This window comes from Leptopilina heterotoma, unplaced genomic scaffold, assembly GCF_015476425.1.
Source record: "Leptopilina heterotoma isolate Lh14 unplaced genomic scaffold, ASM1547642v1 Lhet_562, whole genome shotgun sequence".
NCBI lineage: Eukaryota > Metazoa > Arthropoda > Insecta > Hymenoptera > Figitidae > Leptopilina > Leptopilina heterotoma.
Window position 1 is genome coordinate 253,584 of NW_025111124.1, and position 21,868 is coordinate 275,451.

The 21,868-nt window shown below is 22.5% G+C and overlaps 1 protein-coding gene across 1 annotated transcript in view; it reads right to left on the bottom strand.

Annotated features, from left to right (window-relative positions):
- Positions 1-338: 338 nt before the first annotated feature.
- LOC122508744 (FMRFamide receptor-like) overlaps positions 339-21,868 on the bottom strand; it is a 36,909-nt gene continuing 15,379 nt past the window's right edge. Inside the window, exons 3-4 of the mRNA XM_043622265.1 lie at positions 20,681-20,870; positions 339-1,068 (exon numbers count right to left, since the gene is read on the bottom strand). Coding sequence (XP_043478200.1) covers positions 457-1,068; positions 20,681-20,870 — 802 coding nt within the window. The 3' untranslated portion in view covers positions 339-456. The remainder of the gene's footprint in view (positions 1,069-20,680; positions 20,871-21,868) is intronic.

The following is a 21,868-nucleotide window of genomic DNA, read 5'->3' on the forward strand; positions in this document are numbered from 1 at the left end:
AATTGATAATGATTTTACTTATAAATTATTTTTATTAATAATTATTATTAATTATTATAAAACATGAAGAAATTGATGACTTCGCGTCGGAGACTCGGAGTTATCGATTTCTTCATGTTTTATAGTTGTGAAAAATTGAATTTCTAGTTTTAAGTAAAATGTTCTCTTATTTGATTCGGCCTGATTCTATTTTTATCAGTTGGTCCGTAAAGTCCGTATTTTTAAATACTTTCACTGCTTCGAGCCCTGGGAAAATAGAAAATAAATTTTTTGTGATAACATTGAAATAAATAACCGACTTTTTGCGCCTTAAAGTCGATCCTTGGCCTGTAAATAAAAATTTCGATGAAAATTGTCAAAAATTATTATTTTTAGGACATAAAAATTCAGCTAAATAAATAATTGTATTTTAAAGGATAAATTTTGAATTGAGATATAATGAAAAATAATATGAAACTAAAGTAGAACAGTCTCGGTCACTTCCTTTTTGCTCCATCCATTTTGCGTTGATATCCTTGACACTTGACTTGGACTCCTAACAGGACTCCTCGCTGGATAATAAACACATGGACCGGGTCCATCAGATCTTATTGAACCCTTAATACTTTGTCTTGTACAACCATTGGTCATTTGACTGCTATTATTATTGTTATTATTACTTCGATAATTATTGCACAATCTATGACTTCGTCTTATTGAATTTCTCAATTCAATATTTGTTGTATTTGTCACAATAGACTCGTCGTATGTTTGAAATTCAGGACTATCGCGACCATGACCAAATAATCTTGAACTACAAAAGAGTTTTAGGAATATTCTCTTGAATTTCCTGCCAAATATCACGTAAATTATAAAATTGATACTACTATTAATTGTCACGAGTAAATTTCCAATTTGCACCATCCACACTGGTGGATTTGTGTAGAGATTCTCGTAGACATTGCTCACCATTGGCAAAATATTGCATATGATGAATACAATCACGACACAAATCAGCATCATTGCCAGGCCTATTTCTCGTCGTTGATGTCTAGACATGTGTTGCAAGTCTCTGTTTGCCTTTCGCACCTGAAAATCAAATCGTATTTTTAACATTTTTCTCAAATTATCATCATCATCATCATTATGATTATTATTGTTGCTCAGAATTACAATTATTATTTTCATTGTGAATTATTATTACTATTATTATTACTATTACAGGGCTCGAACTATGTAAATTTACTTTAAATCCGTAAAAGTCCGTTTTTTTAAAAAAGGTCCGTAAAGTCCGTAATTTGATTGAGAAAAGACGAAAAGTTCGTAAATTGTACTATATAATTTGGAGAATTTTAGAGAAATTACAAATTATTGCAAAAATTTGATTATTTTCAAAAGTAATAAAATTTTTCGCAAAAATTCAATTATGTTCAAAAATTCTTAAAAATTCTCGCCAAAATTCAATTATCTTTAACAATAATAAAATTCTTCTCCAAATTTCAATTATTTTCAAAAATTTCAATCTTTGCAAAATTTCAATTATTTTCAAAAAATCTTCCTCAATTCAATGACGTTCAATATCTACTATTTTAATAAAATTTTCCAAAATAATTCAATTATTTAAAAGAATTTAAATAAAATTCTACGCGAAAATTTAATTGTTTTCATAAAATAATAACAATTTCACAGGAATTCAATTATTTACAAATTTTTTATAAATTTCTTCGCAATAATTCAACTATTTTGATAAATAATAAAAGTTTTACAGGGATTCAATTATTTTCGTACAAAATAAAATTATTGTAGAGGAATTCAATTTTTTTCATAAATAATAAAACTCATTTCATTGCAGAATTTCAATTATTTTTAATACAATTTTAATCGAATTCCACGAAAAATGTAATTATTCTTAAAAATGTTATTAAAATTTGTCAAGAGAATTCAATTATTTAAAAATTTGTTGATTGAATTCTTTATGAGAATTCAATTTCAAGAAACAATCAAATATTCAATAAATTTTATTTTTTGTATTTAAATAATTGAGTTCTAGTAGAATTTTCTAATAAAAATTGATTTTTAAAAATGAATTTCTGTTAAAAACAAATGAATTTGAAAATTTTTAAATACCCAATGGGAAGTAAACGATTGGTTCAATAATGGGCCATGCTTGGCGAACTCCGTTCCATTATTGGAACATTAATGGCAACCATCATTGGACCACCAATGGTTTAAACTTGGGATGATCACGCTACTGCCAATGATCGGTAGCCAAGCATCGGGCCAATATTAGTTGCCAAGGAATTGCCAAGGAGACAAAATCGATTTTCAAAAGCTTGATTTTTTATTGGCAGCCAACAAAAAACCAAGGTTTTGAAAATTGATTTTTTTTAATTATTAATTAAAATTTATTTTTAAAAAATATATTTTTCAAAAATTTATTTTAAAAAAATATATTTTTTAAAAATATATATTTTTTTAAATTAATAGAACATATTAATTTAATTTGTCACCTCTGGTAAAACAAAGATGAAAGACTGATAAATTCCCTCACTTTATATTTTACAGTGGAGGGATAACTGTGAATGTCTTTGCGAGAGAGGAGCAGGTACTTATATAGAGCCAGTGAAACAGGTCACAAGCGAGAAGAAATCACTAGCATGCACTCTGGCGGCGCTTGTCGGAACTGTTTTCTGGCGCGCATGCATATCCTGACATTATCGACGCAGCGCTTGGCAACCAACGTTGCGCCACTTCCGACATGCGCCGCCAGAGTGCATGCTAGTGATTTGTTCTCGCTTGTGACCTTTCTCACTGGCTCTATATAAGTACCTGCTCCTCTCTCGCAAAGACATTCACAGTCATCCCTCCACTGTAAGATATAAAGTGAGGGAATTTATCAGTCTTTCATCTTTGTTTTACCAGAGGTGACAAATTAAATTAATATGTTCTATTAATTTAAAAAAATATATATTTTTGAAAAATATATTTTTTTAAAATTAATTTTTGAAAAATATATTTTTTAAAAATAAATTTTAATTAATAATTAAAAAAAATCAATTTTCAAAACCTTGGTTTTTTGTTGGCTGCCAATAAAAAATCAAGCTTTTGAAAATCGATTTTGTCTCCTTGGCAATTCCTTGGCAACTAATATTGGCCCGATGCTTGGCTACCGATCATTGGCAGTAGCGTGATCATCCCAAGTTTAAACCATTGGTGGTCCAATGATGGTTGCCAATTGTTTTGCCAAGAAAAAACCATTGGGTACCAAGCATGGCCCATTATTGAACCAATCGTTAACATTGGCAACTTCCCGTTGGGTAACTTATTCAAAACTTATTAAAAATAATGGATTTATAGAAAAATTATACTTAAAAACACTAAAAATAAATTGAATTTTGAAGAAGTTACAAATTATTGCAGAAATTCAATTGTTTTCAAGAATAATAAAATCCTGCGCAGAAATTTAATTATGTTCAAAAGTAATGAAATTCTTCTTAAGAATTCCATTATTTTTCTAAATAATAAAATTTCACAGGAATTAAATTTTTTTACAAATTTTTTACAAATTTCTTCGCAATAATTACAAAGTTGAAGTCCACAACGTTTATCAACGAAAAAAAATTTATTTAATACTTTCAAATATTATTTTTAATTTAATATTTAATTGTAAAATAATTATTATCAAAATATAAACATCAATCTTTTTTTTCTAAATATTTTTAGGTAAATATTGCTGCGCATTTTTAATTAATTTACTAAGTAAACAATTTTTTTCGTTGATCAACGTTGTGGACTTCAACTTGGTCAATAATTTATTTATTTTCATAAAAATATAATAGAATTTTTTAAAAATATTCAATTATTTTCACAAATAATAAAATTCTTTTTAGAAATACAATTTTTTTCATAAATAATAAAACTCAATGCACAAAATTTCAATTATTTTGTCAAGATAATTCAATTATTTAAAAATTTTTTTGTATTTAAATAATTGAATTCTAGTAGAATAATACAATTTCATAGGCATTAAATTTTCAACATACTTTTCACAAATTTCTTCGCAATAATTCAATTATTTCCATAAATAATAAAATTTTTAAAGGGTTTCAATTATTTTCGTACAAAATAAAATTCTTTATAGGAATTCAATTCTTTTTCTAAATAATAAAACTCAATGCGCATAGAATTTCAATTATTTTAAATAAAATTTTAATTGAATTCCTCGAAAAATGTATTTATTCTTAAAAATTTTATTAATATTTGTCAAGAGAATTCAATTATTTAAAAATTTGTTGATTAATTACTTTATGAGAATTCAATTTTAAGAAACATTCGAATATTCAAAAAATTATTTTTTTTGTATTTAAATAATTGAATTCTAGTAGAATTTTCTAATAAAAGTTGATTTAAAAATGAATTTCTGTTACAAACAATTAAATTTGAATATTCTTAAAAAAACATTTTTAAAAATTATTAAAAATAATGGATTTATAGAAAAATTATACTTAAAAACACTAAAAAGAAATTTAATTTTGAAGAATTTACAAATTATTGCAGAAATTCAATTGTTTTCAAGAGTAATAAAATCCTGCGCATAAATTTTACTATGTTCAAAAGGTAATTCAATTCTTCTTATAGGAATTTAATTATTTTTATAAATAATATAATTTCACAGGAATTAAATTTTTTATTTTTTATAAATTTTTTACAAATTTCTTCGCAAATATTCAATTATTTTCATAAATAATCAATTTTTTACAGGAATTCAATTATTTTCGTACAAAATAAAATTCGTTTTATTTTAGGAATTCAATTATTTTTATAAATATTAAATCTCATCGCAAAATTTTATTAAATTTCGTCAAAAGAATTCAATTATTTAAAAATTTGTTGATAAAATTCTTTATGAGAATTGAATTTGAAGAAACATTCAATTATTCATTAAATTATTTACTTTTGTATTTAAATAATTTAATTCTAGTAGAATTTTCTATAATTAAAATTTATTTAAAAATGAATTTCAGTTAAAATTTGATTTTTGATAAATTTTTATATTTTAACACTTTCTAATAAACAATTGTGTAAAATTTTTCACGACATGAAAAAGCAAATGTCAATAAATTTTAATTTGTAAATTTTGAAAACACATATTTTAATTACTGCGATAATTACTCTCGTATATTTTCGCATCGAAAATAATGTGCGTTATAATTGAATCCGCTAATTAAATATAACGAATATATAAGGGAAAATTTACATAGGTTCAATTAATATTATTTTATTTTTATTACTCAATTATTATTAATATTATTACTATATTAATATTATTATTCTATTATTATTATATTATTTAAATTATTTAAAAGTAAATTATTATCCTTAATTGATAATATTAAAATTATTAATAATCATTTTTTAAAAATATTTGTTTTAGAAATATCAATTTTTATTTATTAATAATTATAAAATGTTATTGTACAAAAAAAATTTTTAATTGGGGGAGAGGAGAGAATCTATTGACTTCCAGAGCAAAGACAAAATTTATCGTTTGTAAGTTCGAGATTAGATGAATGCACGTGGGTCGAATTATATAAGTTTAATGGGGAACTATAGTAACCTTTGAATTTGAAATGATAAGAATAGGAAAAGAAAAAACTATTCAAAAAAAAGACGAGAACTTGAATATATAAAAACACTATTTTGAAATAAATATAAAAAGCAGATAAGTGAAAAGCGTCTGTAATTTTTGAAGAATAGAGAAACGAATATAAAATGGAATTTTTAATTTAAAAAAAAAGTTAAGAAAGTAATTAAAAATTGTAGAATTTTGAAATTATATTCTAATTAATAGTTTATACAAAGCGAAAACAAATTTCTTTTTACAATACTCAGAAAGTATAAAATTGAAGTTAACTTTTAAATTTTCTTTTCTTCAATATCCTTCAGAATTTTACAATTTTTGTATAACAAAAATAAAATTTGCCTGGTAATTTTAATTATGTATGATTTTTTTTCTCTGAGAAACTTTTTTCCTGATTTTACGAAAGTTGGTTTTGATTTTAATGTATTTTTTCCTTCTTGCTTTTTCTTTTTTTTTTTTTTTAAATCGTAAGTTATTCCGATTCGGTCTCTTTCTCCTTTTTCTTTCTCTTGAAAAAACTGCGCGAAGAAAAACAAATCTTAAACTTTTCCTTGATAATTTAATGACAGGTGCACTTTTCCTCTCTGGGAAGAAAGTAGGAAAATGCTCTCTGAGAATTGTTTTTACGTCTTGAGTTTAAAACGTCCAGTAAATAAAACACAATATAGCGACATGTTTCCTATTTAAAAAGAATTGTGTGTAACTCTTTTTTTAAGAAAAAAACTTTAATGTCTACACAATTAACATTTTTTTTTTCTTAAAAAAGAATTAAACAACAATGGGAAAAATATTTATTTTATTCAAATAACTATTTGTCTTTTAGCAAATAAATATTTACTTGAATCAAATAATTTTTATTTAAATCAATGGTATTTGTTTGAAATATTAAAACTTTTGGTTCAAATACAATTTAAAATTTTAGGCCAAAACCGTGAATTTTTTCAGCAAATTAAAAAAAGTTTTATTATTTTAATTTGTTTTTAAAAAATCGCTTTTTATTTCAACTTTTATAGATATTTGTACTGTTCTCTAAATTTGAATTAATTAAAAATAATTAATTTAAAAGTAAAAAATCAGTCACTGATTCAAATTAATATGGAATGCAAATAAATTTTTAAAAAATTATTGAATAAATAGAAATTTTGTGAAATTCAACTGAAAATAATTAAATTTATTAAAGAATTTCATTAAAAACTTTTTAACAAATCGAATTTTCAAAGTATTTTAATTTAATAATTATTGATAAATAATTAAATTTTGTAAAGAGTCACATTCTAATGTATTCATGTTTCTTAGTGCGAAGATTAATAATTAAAATTTTTATTAGTTAATTTTCGCAAACTTTTTTTGAAAATTCTGAAAAATAAGATTTTTGAAATTTTTCAATTCTATTGTTTCAAAATAATTGGATTTTTATAAACAAATAATTGAAAATTTTTGAAATAATTGAAATTTCTTTACATATTCTATTAAAAACAATTGAATTCTTTTAAAGAATTTTAGTTAAATTTTTCGAAAATAATCAAGGAAAGTTGGTCACCGTAATTATAATTTTATTTTTTTAAATTTCTTCGCAATATATTCAATTATTTTTATAAATAGTAAAACTCATTGCAGAATTTCAATTATTTTTAATACAATTTTAATCGAATTCCCCGAAAAATGTAATTATTCTTACAAATTTAATTAAAATTCTTCGAAAGAATTATTTTGAATATTATTTTAAAAAAAAATTCTTGACAAGAATTCAATTATTTTCATAAATTTCCATAAAATTCTGAAAAACAATTCAATTATTTCCAAATGTAATAAAATTCTTCGCAGAAATGCAATTATATTTAAAAATTTTTTTAAATTCTCCTCAAAATTTCATTTATCTTTATAGAAAATTAAATTGTTCTCTACAATACAATTATTTTCAATACATTATAATAATCGTAAGTTCCTTTCCGTTAGCAAATTATCTGCATTCATTTGTTTGTTTTGAAAATTAAATTTTGTGGGTTAAGTATTGGCATTTTTTATTTTTTAATGTCAAACTTTTTAATGTGGAAAATACTTTACTTATTAAATTGTCTCGACTCTTTGGTAAAAAATCTAAAATTATCAAAAATTCTAAAAAATTCAAAAATCCGAATTTCTTAAAATTCAATATTATTTCCTCTCTTTTATAGGATTTATCTTCATTATTTTTGTGCTTTGGAAAATACTTTACTTATTAAATTGTCTCTACTCTTTGGTAAAAAATCTTAAATTATCAAAAATTCGAAAAAATTCAAAAATCCAAATTTCTTAAAATTCAACATTTTTTCTTATCTTTTATGGGATTTAGCTTCACTATTTTTGTGCTTTTAGAAAATACTTAGCTTATTAAATTGTCTCGAATCTTTGGTAAAAAATCTAAAATTATTGAAAATTATCAAAAATCCGAAAAATCGAATTTCTTAAAATTCAACATTTTTTCTTCTCTTTTATGGAATTTAGCTTCATTATTTTTGTGCTTTTGGAAAATACTTTACTTATTAAATTGTCTCGAATCATTGGTAAAAAATCTAAAATTATCAAAAATTCGAAAAAATTCAAAAATCCAAATTTCTTAAAATTAAACATTTTTTCTTCTTTTTTATGGGATTAAGCTTCATTATTTTTGTGCTTTTGGAAAATACTTTACTTATTTAACCCCTTCACAGTCGAGTGAAAATAAAGTTTTTGTGCCATAAGTGTTCAAAAAAAATTTTTTTTTTTAAAATCATGATATTGTCATATTATATGTTTTTAAGGTCACTGATTCAAAATCCGTGGTCGAAAAGCCAAAATTCAAAATGGCGGCTTCAAAATATCCACCAAAAAAAAATTAAAAAGTTAACGAATTCGTTAACTTAAAAATTTTTTTTTAGTTTTTTTAAAGCAGCCATTTTAAATTTTGAATTTTTGACCACGGATTTGGAATCAGCGACCTAGAAAACCCCCGAGTAGGCATTTTAAGGTATTTTTAGACAGATTCGTTAACTTAAAAATTTTTTTTGGGCGCCATTTTGAAGCCGCCATTTTGAATTTTGAATTTTCGACAACGGATTTAGATTCAGCGACCCCGAAAACCCCCGAGTAAGGATTTTTAGCCATATTCGTTAACTTTTAAATGTCTTTTTTTTCGATGGCCCTATAGAGCCCATGGACATACAGGGCACGACATTTTTATGGCTCTATAGAGCCCACTGACAGTGAAGGGGTTAATAGTCTCGACTCTTTGGTAAAAAATCTAAAATTATCAAAAATTCGAAAAAATTCAAAAATCCAAATTTCTTAAAATTCAACATTTTTTCTTCTTTTTTATGGGATTTAGCTTTATTATTATTTGAATTTTTATTCAAGAGAAAAAATGGAAAACTGAAAAAATTTAGAAACTTTTAAAAATTCCAGGCCTTTTCCATGATTTCCCTGATTTCCAGAAGCCTTTTAAAAATTCCATACCATTTTCATGATTTTCTAGATTCTGTAGGAACCCTGCTTTTGTCTGACTTTCTTCTAAATTATCGAATTCAGTGATTTCTGTGGTGAATTTGGTTAAGTTGTAAAATGATTAATTTCTATTTGAATTCGTTTTTTTTTTTGAATGTAGAAATATTTATTTCAAGTAAAACTTTTTTCATTGTGTAATAATTATTATTTCTTTGAAAAGTATTTAATTTAAAATGGCTTTATAAAATAAGCAATGCAAAAGATGACCCAGATACTAATTGTAATTGTTCTAGCCATAGTTTAAGTCTAGTAATGTAAATTCTATTTAAATTGAGACCATTGAGTGAAATTATTTGAATTTTAGTTAGTTAAATCTCTTTGTTAGGTAATAATAATTATTTCTTTAAAATTTTTTAAATTGTTTAAAATAAGCAGCCCCATACAACATTCCCGCGCGCTTGCGCGCGGATAGTTTGGCTAGTAATTTTAATAAAATTCTACGAAACATTTAATTATTTTTATAAATAATAACATTCTTTGGAAGGATTCAATTACTTTTATAAATAGTAAAATTCTTTGCAGAAATAAAATAAAAAAAATGGTAGACACCCTGAATTGGTAATTTGAATCAAATACATTTTTTTTCAGTGTATAAAATAATAAAATATTTAAAATAATAATTCAATTTAAAAAAAAACTATTAAAAAATTAATTTTTTTAATGAATATGTTTGAAATTTGATTTAAGGAACATTTATGATAGGAAAATGTGTCTATAAACTATAATATTAACATATTTGATTATATGGACTTTTTTTGCAAATATTCGAGTGTTAAATTTCCTTTGAAAAATTAAATAATGAATGAATCTTCTTTTTAGAAATAATTTCTACTCATATAGGGATGAAGGCATTTTTTTCCCGAGAAATATAACGATGAGAAATTATAAATTCATATTTTTTTTAATGCTTCAAATATAAATGTAAATTGAAATGGAAAAGTAGTGCAAAAATTCAGTAGGAGAAAATTTTCTATCATGTGTAAGAATCTTCATTTCTGGAAAAAATGTTTGATAATAGTATTTTTATTACGTAGAAATGCATTTTTTTACAAATTATACATTTTGATAATTATATAATTTAAAATCAAATTCTTATTTATTTTTCATAAATTTTTAATCTTTTCTCCATAATTTATTGTTTTATTTATTAAAATACGGTAATTTATAATAATATAATAATAATTTTAAATAATTGTTATAATTTATTAAAATTTATTAAATTTATTAAATTTATAATTCATAAAAAATTTGTAATAATTTATCAAAATCAAATACTAATTGTTAATTAATTATTAGTTATTAATTATTATTTATTATTTATTATAATTATAATTAAAATAATTATAATTATATAATTAATTATAAAAATACTAGTTTTTTTTTAATTTTAAAAAGCTTACTCCACGAGGAAGCAAAATATTAATAATTGAAGGAATGAAGAATAAAATAATTATTTATAATTACGTGATATTAATTCGTAATAATTATTCTTTTATTGTAAAATCATGCCTTCGAGTCTTGACGTGATAATTAGAAATTCTATTATAGTAATAGATTTTATTTAATCTATAATTTAATCAGAGCATCTGTTGCCTAATAGTGATTTTTTTGGGGCGATTTTTAATTTTTTGGTTTTTTAATTCTTCCAACGAAATTCTCTAATTTTGTCAGTGTTTATATTGTAATAAACAGTAATTACTTAGAAAAATTATGAGGCTTTACTACTGGGAAAATGCGCCACATGCATTAAGGGCATTTGTCAGTGGAAGTTTCTGTTTGCAAGTTTTAATATAAACTTGCAACAGGAACTATGTACTTCTCTTTTGTATTCAGGTCGAATACATAAGAACTGAAACAATAAAAAATTAAAAACAAATTAAACGATTTTATTTCTTTACGCTTATGGCATTTTTTTTTATTTGTCAATTTTATTTTTAATTATTTATTTTATAAATTTTTGTATATTTGAAAAATTGTTAAAAGAAATTATTATAAAATATTAATTTGTACACTATATAAAGGTAATTAACAAGTACTTAATGATTAGTAAAAAAAATAAATGAATAATTAAATTTAATAAATAAATACCTAACCATAATTTTTAAACCTTTATTGAAATATTGAAAATTTCTCTGGAAATTGACTTAAAAATATATTTATTGCCACTGAAACATGAAAATTTAAAAATCAATTTATTATAATAACATATAGGATCACGTATTCTTCGTTCATGCGTGACTCGGAAAATTTGAAGAATAGGAGAAGAAAGTTTTTTTTTACACTTTTTGGCAAATAAATTTGAAAGTGATAAAATATTATAAGTATATGTTTGTGGTTTGTAAAAGAAATAATATCAATTTCTGAAGTCGAAAGATTCTGCCCTTGCATTCAAAGTGGGTTAGCGTAGTTTCTTAGGTGGAAGATTTAGCTGGCAAAGCTCCACTTACAAAATTGGAATTGCAGTGAGCAGAAAAAGCATTCATCTAAGCGATATAGAAGAGTTGAAATAAAAACTATGTAGATGGAAAAAAGAAAGAAAAAGAATTATCTCAAAGCAAAAATAATTTTTTATATTTTCACTTTATTATGGAGAAATTACTCTTTGTTGTATATGAACATACATGTAAAATATATTTATTTCACTAGATTTAATATTTATAATTTTAATTTCAACAGTTTTTTGCATAAATATACTGATAAATTTTTGTTTAACTTATAATCTTTTGAAATCACAAAAAAACAAAAAAACAAATTTTTTTTTATTTCGACAATATTTTTTGAACTTTACAAAATATGGAATTGAAATTATTTAAAACAATTTAATTTTTAAAGAAATATTGTTAACTAACTCCATAAATTATGTATTGAATAATTTTTCATAAAAAATAAAAAAATAATTAAATTTAACAAGAGTTGCATTTAGAATTTTCATGAATAATTGAATTTCAAAGATTTAAATTTGAAATTTTCGAAATTGAAACTATTTAAATTATTTAAAACAATTTAATTTTTGAAGAACTATTGTAAAATAATTTACAAAATTATTTAATGAATAATTTTTCATAAGAAATTGAAAAATAATTGAATTTTACAAGAGTTGCATTTACAATTTTCATAAGTAATTGCATTTGAAATTTTTGAAATCGAAATTATTTAAAGTTTTTAAAACAATTTCATTTTTGAAAAACTATTGTAAACTAACTCATAAATTATTTAATAAATAATTTTTCACAAAAATTTAAAAAATAATTGAATTTTACAAGATAGTTGGATTTACAATTATCATAAATTATTTAATTTTCAAAGATTTAAATTTGAAATTTTCGAAAATTTCGAAATTTAAATTATTTAAAACAATTGAATTTTTAAAGAATTATTGTAAAATAACTCACAAATTATTTAATATATAATTATTCATAAAAAATACTAAAATAATTGAATTTCACAAGAGTTGCATTTTCAATTTACGTAAATAATTGAATTTCAAATGCTTAAATTTAAAAATTTTTTAAATTATTTAAAACTATTTTATTTTTGAAGAACTATTGTTAACTGACTCATAAATTATTTAATAAATAAATTTTTACAAAAATTAAAGAAATAATTGAATTTCACAAGAGTTGCATTTACAATTTTAATAAATAATTAAATTTCAAAGATTTATAATATTTGAAATTTTAGAAAATTTCTAAATTTAAATTATTTGAAACAATTGAATTTTTTATGAACTATTGTAAAATAACTCACAAATTATTTAATGAATCATTTTTCATAAAAAATTCAAAAATAATTGAATTTTACAAGAGTTGCATTTACAATTTTCATAAATAATTCAATTGCAAAAGTTTTAATTTGAAATTTTTGAAAATTTCGAATTTTGAATGAATTTAATTAGAAATTTTGTTGAAATTAGTTTTTTTTAAATTTTAATTCACATTCTTTTGAACTTAGACAATTAGTTGAGTTTTTTTAATATTTTAATTATTAAATTGATTTAGAAAAAAAAATTCTCTAAATATTATATTAAAAATAATTGAATTAGAGAAGAATTTTCTGTAACTTATTAAAAAGAATTGATAAGAATTTAAAATGAAGATTCTAAAAAGTAATTGAATTTTGGAGAAATTACAAATAATGTCAATTTTTAGAAATAATTGAATTTATTGAAAAGATACGTTCATAAAGTTTCGAACGTTCAAATGAACGAAATTAAATTTTTATTGCAATAATTTTGCGTCCATATAAAAAAAATTAATGGTGAAGTTTCCAAATGTAAAATTAAAGTTGTTTTATTTTCGTTGCAATCAGTAATTGAAGAAAATATTTTTGATAAAAAATATTTCGTTCATTTGAACATTCAAATGAAAATATTAAAGATTTTTAATTAAATTAAATTAAATTAAATTTTTAATTTTTAATTAAACCATGAAAAGTTTTCAAAATTATAATCTTTGAAAATCTGTATTTTTAATTCACTTCTAATCAGGGAAAAGGAAAATTATATTTTTGTATCAATCCTGCAATAGAAATTATTTTTCTGAATTTTTACGACTAAACAAAAATATAAATTTTTTATTTTTTATAAATTGATATTATTTCTTTATAGATTTTATTTTTTATATTATTATAGATCACAAAAATATACTTATAAGTTATTTTATATTTTTAAAATTGTCACCAATAAGAAACATTTTTGTTAAGAGATCATTTTTAATTATTTAAATTTAAAACCAGTTTTTATTGAATATTTTGGATGATCAAACAAAGATTGAAAGTTGAATAATTTTTAATATAATAATTGATTTAACGATATTATAAATTATGACAATATTTATAATATTATTTACTACTGTAATAATAATATTACTATTAATTAGCAATTTAATTCAATTTTGATTGAAATTTAATAATAAATTGACTAAATTAATTTCAGTAAATTTTGATCGTAAATTTTTATTAAATTTAAATTAGCTAATTTGAATGTATAAATAAATTAATCGAATGAAATTGATGAAACTTTTATGAATAAAGAGAATTTTAAGTGGGCGATATATATGATAATTAATTAAAATGATTTAATTGGGAAACAGTAAATGAATGTAGGTAAACATTGATTATCGCTTTTTAAGTTTTCCAATATCAGAGTGAATTCTTTGAGAAAAAAAATAATTTCAGAAGTGATGAGTAACAGGGAAAATTAATAAGAAAAGTTTGCATGGTCCCTTATCGTTTGATAATAGATGGCTGATAAAAGTTAGTATACCCACTTCTATTTTCTTCCTTTTAAGGTAATCATTTTAGAAATCAGAACGGTATTTTCATTAGAAAAATACTTTGGCTCATGAAAGAAAGAAGAAAGAAAAGTATTCATTCTATCGAATTTGATTAATGCTTTTCAAGTATATTATTCTTTGCTTTGTGATGGAAATATTTCTTTTCGAATATTTGTAAAAAGATTTGAAATTCTTTGTTATTTTCTCTCGTGTATGATTATATGAAAGAAAATGTTGCCGATCTTCGCGTGGTGAAATTTTTTTTACCAGAATTCTGTAAATTCCCAATGATAATCGAAATGAACTTTTCTCAAATGAAATTGAAAGTTTTTTTTCTAAACTTTTTTGTTTCTAATATTTTTTTCTCAACTTCTTTTATATAGTGAACATTTAGGTCAAGACAACACGTTAAAAAGCGTTGTTGTCCTCTTTGTTTTATTTCTTCTTTTTGGTATTGTTAATACTTTTTTTCTAAATCTCCTGCTTCTTTTTTATTCTTTGTTCGTTTCTTCTTCGTTAATTTTTGCCGTCAAAGAAAACTCGGCGAATTTCACATAAAGACACCAAGTGAGATAACTGAGACGTAGAAACTTCTAACAGGATTCTTCTTTTTTTTTTATTTATTTTATTCTTTTTTTTTTTGTAAGAAATAAAAGTCAAATCTAATCTAGAAATAGGATTAAATTTTTAGAAGAGTCCAACTTTATTTCTCAAGTTAATATTAGAAGCTTTCTTGGCACTTTTGGGGGAGTTGAAGTCAAAAAAAAGAAGGAAGGAAGAAAAAAAGTACAAAAATGCTCTTTAGAAAAGTTTCCTTTAAAAGGAGTTTCAACAAATTTCATTTCTCAGGAATGCAACTAATTTTTATGTCAAGACAACGTAACAATTACTTGGGATAGAAAAGTTTAGAGAGAATTTGTCATGTTTTTTTTTTAGTTTAGAAAAAAAATAGTACGTGGTGGAAAATTAATTACAAAAATAATTCTTATTTTATTTCTTTTCTTTCAAATCGAAAGTATTTTTGTACAGTGGAGAAGAAGATAAAAATAAATATGAAATATTGTGCTAAATATTTCTCGTAATTTTTAATTTTGTTTGTTTGGAAATTTCAATTTTAGTATAGTGGTTCTAGTCTTTTCCTTGAAGCAATATTAATTTTACGATTTATTTCTATAAATAAAAATTCAATTAGTAATAATGTAGAAGTTACAAATGATTGCAGAAACTTAATTATTTTTAAAAGTAATAAAATTCTTCGCAGAAATTCAATTTTTTTCAAAAATTAAAAAAATGTAGTCAAAATTTCAATTATTTTCAAATATTTTCCTCAATTCAATTATTTTTATTATCTACTTTTTTAATAAAATTTTCCAAAAGAATTCAATTATTTTGAAAAAATTTCAATAAAATTCTACGGAAACATTTTTTATTTTCATAAATAATAAAAATTCTCAGGAACACAAATATTTTTAAATTTTTAAAAATTTCTACACAATAATTTAATTAGTTTCATAAATGATAAAATTTTTTTAGGAATTCAATTATTTTTATAAATAATGAACCTCATCGCATAATTTAAAAAATTTTTAAATTTACGACAAAATTTCAATTTATGTTTATAAAAAATATAATTCTTCTATTAAAATTCGTGAAGAGTGAATTTTTTTGAAAAAAAGAAGAATTAATTTCAAAAATTTTGATAAAATTCTTTGTAAAAATAAATAAATAACAAAATTCTTAGCAGAAATTCAATTATTTTCAAATTTTTTTTGTAAAATTCTTAGCAACAGTTTTACTATCTTCATAAATAATAAAATTCTTCTCAAGAAATTAAAAAATCGTCATAAATAATCAAATTCTTCTCAGAACTTCAATTGAATTCAAAAATATGAAAAAATTCTTTACAATAATTCATTTATATCTATAAATATTAAAATTATTCACAAAAATTTCCACTATTTTCAAAAATATTTAAAAAATTGTTCAAAAGAATTAAATTATTTCTATGAATAATAAAATTCTTCGCAAAATTTTTAATAAAATTTCTCTAATAAATTCAATAATTTTCTATGTCAATTTTAATTAAATTTTTTCGTAAAATTTGCAATAATTCAATTATTTTTATAGATTACAAAAATCTTCGCAGGAATTCAATTATTTTCAAAAATTTAAATAAAAATTTTAACAAAAATTCAATTTTTCTTAAAAATAGTAAAGTTTTTCGGAGAAATTCAATTATTTTCAAAAATTTTAATAAAATCCTTCCTAGAGATTCAATTGTTTTCGAAAAATTTTAATTAAAATCTTGACATGAATTCAATTACCTTCATTTTATTTATTTTAAGAAAAATTCAATTATTCAATAAATTATTTATTTTTGTATTTAAATAATTGAATTCTTATAGAATTTTCTAATAAAAATTGGCTTAAATATAAATTTTACTTAAAATGTTAGATAATAAATGAATATACAATCTTTATAAAATTCTTCTTGGAATTTCAATTATTTTTAAGTTTTAAGAAAATTCTTCTCAAAAATTCCACTTTTTTATATCTACTTAAATTCTTTGCTGAAATTCAATTATTCTCACAATAAAATTTTTACGTAAATTGAATTCTTTAAAAAAATTTAATATAATTCTTCTTGAGAAATCAATTATTTCCATAAATTTTAATAAAGTAGGGGAATGTAGTCAAGGTTGGCTTACTGTCTAGGTAGGCCACTCGCGTTTTTTTGTCAAGTTCACTAGCGCCACCTACGCGCATTTTTGTCGAAGCTTGTCTTAGTGAAACCTAACTTTTTGTTCAATTACATTTTCGGAAAATCGAAAATTGTGTTTTCTGTGACGTCGGTACAAAAAAAGCTGAAAAAAAGTTTTGTGCATAATGTGAAAAACCATTAATAAAAGATAAAAAACAAATTGAATCGTCAAGGCAAGTATGCAGAAAATTTGTGGGACTCATGGTTGAAAGGAAAACAAAGTAAAAAATTGAATCCCGAAACGTATTTCTTTATGGTTACAACAATTCGGTAATGTTACTTACTGTCAAGGTCGGCCACTATGTGTTTAAAATGCGCAAAGTTGAGGACGAGCTACTTCATTTGCAAAAACTGCAATTCTGTATAACTCATAATATAATTGATCATCTTATTAATATTTTTATTTAATTTTATTAATATTTTAGTGCAAAACTTTTTTTTATTTATATTTATTTTTTTATATTGTTTATTGTTATTATTTTGTTATTTCATTAAGTTACAAACTGTAAACAATAAAGAATCAATTTTCCGTAACTCCAAACATGTTATTTTATTTTTTAACGATTAATGCCCTTTGAATTTTAAACATGGCCGACCTTGACTGTAATGGCCAACCTGGACTACAAATTTTTTTTTTTTTAAATCTTTATAACTTTTTCATTTTTAAACCTGTCAATTTACTTTGTACAGAAAAAATGTTCCTATTAAACAGGACTTTCCAACCATATACTTCAATTGTCCAAATTCATTTTTAAAAAAAAGTTATAAACAAAAGTCAAAAAGGTGGCCGACCTAGACTATGTTCCCCTACTTTTTAGGAATTCAATTATTTACAATTTTTGTAAAATTCTTCTCAAATATTCAACTATTTCACAAGTTTTAAGGAAATTCTTCGTAAAAATTCAATTATTTTCACAAATAATAAAATTTTTACGGAAATTCAATTGTTTTCAGAAATTTTAATCAATTACTTGTCATGAATTCAATTAGTTTTAAAAATTTTAATAAAGTTCGGTATAAAAATTTAATTATTTTAATGAATAATAAAACTCTTCGCAGAATTTCAATTATTTTGAATATAATTTTAATTAAATTCCTTGAAAAATTTAATTATTCTAAAAAATTTACTAAAATTCGTCCAAAGAATTTAATTATTTAAAAATTTGTTGATTAAATTCTGTGTAAGAACTCATTTTTAAGAGGTAATCAATTATTCAATAAATTATTTATTTTTGTATTTAAATAATTGAATTCTCGTAAAATTTTCTAATAAAAATTTATTTAAAAATGGATTTTAGTAAAAATTTTAAGATAATACCTAATTAACTCAGGAAAAAATAAAATTAATGAACTCGTTTGGCGCGAAATTAAAAAAAGAGATAAATTTAATTAAGAATATATTTATACTAATATCATAAATTAAAATATATAAAAAAAATAGTGTTGATAATAATTGAATTTCTGCAAAAAATTTTACTATTTATCAAAGTAATTGAATTCTTGCAAAGAATGTTATTACATATTTATCAAAATAATTGAATTCTTGCGAAGAATTGCAATTATTTCAAAAATTGTCAATTATTTGTTCATAAAAATTCAATTATCTTGAAACAATAAAATTGAAAAATTTCAAAAATCTTATTTTTCAGAATTTTCAAAAAAAAAATTGAATTTCAGTTAAAATTCACGGAGTTTGAAGTTCACAACGTTTATCAACGAAAAAAATTTATTTAATACTTTCAAGTATTATTTTTAATTTAATATTTAATTGTAAAATAATTATTATCAAAATATAAACATCAATCTTTTTTTTCTAAATATTTTTGTGTCAATATTGCTGCGAATTTTTAAATAATTTACTAAGTAAATAATTTTTTTCATTGATCAACGTTGTGGACTTTAACTTGGTTAAAATTCTACATAATAATTGAATATTAAAATCATTAGGGGAGAGTCTCCAGTTGTGAGACACCTCCAGTTGTGAGACAGTCAATTTTTTTTAACATGCAATATTAAAAAGCTGATTGGTTTATATAAAGACATTTCTTTTTATATGAGCCAACTATTTCGTGTACACCGAGGCGGATATATAAACTGTTTTTGTTAAATACCAACACTGTGTGTGATAATCGACTAAAAAGCGTTTTTTCAATAAATGCAAAGTACTTTTTTTGCAATTTAATTAATTGAAAAAGGTAAATGTAATGCATTTTCTTTTAGTGTTTTCCTTATATTTTGTGATGCAACATTGCATTGTTCCAATCTACGGTTGAAAATAATTTAATTTTCCTTTTTTAAAATAGCGCCAATTTCTGGGTGTGAGACACAGCATATCACCAGTTGTGAGACGGTGTCAACACCCATCTGGGCAGCATAAAAAATACTACTTTGCAGGCATACTATTTAAATGTTGTTTTGATTCTTTTTTCTAGTATTTTTGGGCATGTCAAGTGGAAAAAAGTCAATTGATTCAGAAGAAATCAATTTTAATGCTCTTGTTGAAGCTATTAAATTGTGTTTATTGGATAGTCATATTTTGGCGAATAAATATTATTATTTAGTATATAATAATATATATTATTAATATATTTAATTATTTATACTAAACATAACGTTTTATGTCAAACTTATTAAATTTTAGCAATTTTTAATGAGTGTCTCACAACTGGAGACATTTTTTTTTTTTGAAAAAAGCGATGTGCTCGGAAAATGTATCGTAAAATTTTTTGAGTTCATCGAAACACTATACTTTTTTTTAATAAAAGTTGCGTATTTCTGTTACCTTTCGAACGGTGTATTTTATTTACAATTTCGTTTGCCCGTTTACAATTTACGGGTCAAAAATGAAACCCGTCTCACAACTAGAGACTCTCCCCTATATTATGAATTTTTAGAAATAATTGAATTTTGAAAAGCTTTCAAATTAAAATCTTTGAAAATCTAAATTTTTCATACTATTTACTAAAAATTCTGTACAATTAATTTTTTTGAATAAGTTTGAATTTTTTTTTAAATTATTTATTTTCTATGATATATTTAATTGAAGAATTTCACAATAATCGAAATTTTTGGTAAAATTGAGTATCTAATAATTTTTAGAGTGAAGCAAAATATTCTCTAGTGTTAGAAAAAAAGTAAAAATTTTGTCTGGAAATCAGGGAAGAGGCAGAGAAAATGAAAATTAAATTTTTGTGGCAACACTGAATTTTTCTTAGATGTGGTTCATTGTTTTATGGGTGGTATAAAAGAAAACGTAAAAAATAAAAATATGAAAAAGAATGGTTTTGAAGAATTGTTGAAAGTGCATTTTGAAAAATAGAATTCTCACCATCCAAAGAGAGAGACATTGAGAAATGTATTAAAGGATATGTGTAGGTCTGTGTTTTGTAAGAGAGCACGATAGCGGATGAAAGTTTGAAATTTACAATGAAAAGAAAATTGGAATCGGGATTCTGGAAGCTTGGGTGATTAAGATTAATGAATTCAGTGGCGTTTTCACGTGCTTACCCGTTTGTAAATGGCCGTGTTGAAGACCACCAGTGCCGCAAATGGACAGGCATAGTAGACGAAGAAGTACAACCAGTGAACGTAAAGTGTAATATACAAACGATTCTCTCGCAAACTGGCTGCCATTACACAATAAACTTTAACTTTTTCCTTCCAGTGGATTTCATCTCTATATTCCACTTCCCAAAACCTAAATAGAGAACAGATTACATTTAAATTACTTTCCTCGTGAATATATTGTATATCTCATTCTAGAACTGACAATAATTCACTCGGAACAAAAGTTATTTGAAACAACTACCATTTTAGTTGAATCAACCAAATGCTCAGGGTTGCTACAAAAAATTCATTTTTTTCTCACTTTTCCCTGATCTGTGGCAACTCTGTTGTTATAAATATTTCTTTAATTCAACCAAATTTTTCAATTGAATATTTTTATATCAATTTACTTATTTTTTTAAACCTAACAATTTCTATTTTTAGAGGAGTTAGGATAAGATTTTTTCGAAATTGTGTATTTTTAACCTTTTGATTTAGGAATTATATAATATTTTTCTATTTTGAACTCTATTTTTATTTCCTTTTCAAGTTCTCGTGAATGTGTAGACAAGTTCTTCTATAAAAAAATTTAATTAAATTCAAATTTGATTACATTCCACTATAAGTGGTGTGTGAGTGTGAAAGAGTGAATTTATGATATTATTCATCGAGGTATTAATTTGGAAAAATGTATTTCTAATTTAGACAAATTAGTCAAGTTAATTAGGAGCAAGTGAGTTAGGAAATGTATATCCCATTAATTTTCTTCACTTGCAGCGAGACGAAAATTAATAAAAGATTAATCTAAATGTTTTACTCTTCAAAAATTATTACCCTTTTCTTTTACAAAGCGTATATTAAATATAAATTTATTTCTTAAATAGCAGAGCTCGAACTAGGTCCGCAAATTTCGTAAAGGTCCGTAAAAGTCAGTTTTTTTAAAAAAAAAGGTCCATAAAGTCCGTAATTTAATTTAAAAAAGACGAGAAGTTCGTAAATTGTATACGATATAATTTGGAGAATTTTAGAGAAATTACAAATGATTGCAAAAATTTGATTATTTTCAAAAGTAATAAAATTTCTTCGCAGAAATTCAACCAAGTTCAAAAATTAAAAAAAATTCTCATCATAATTTCAATTATCTTTAAA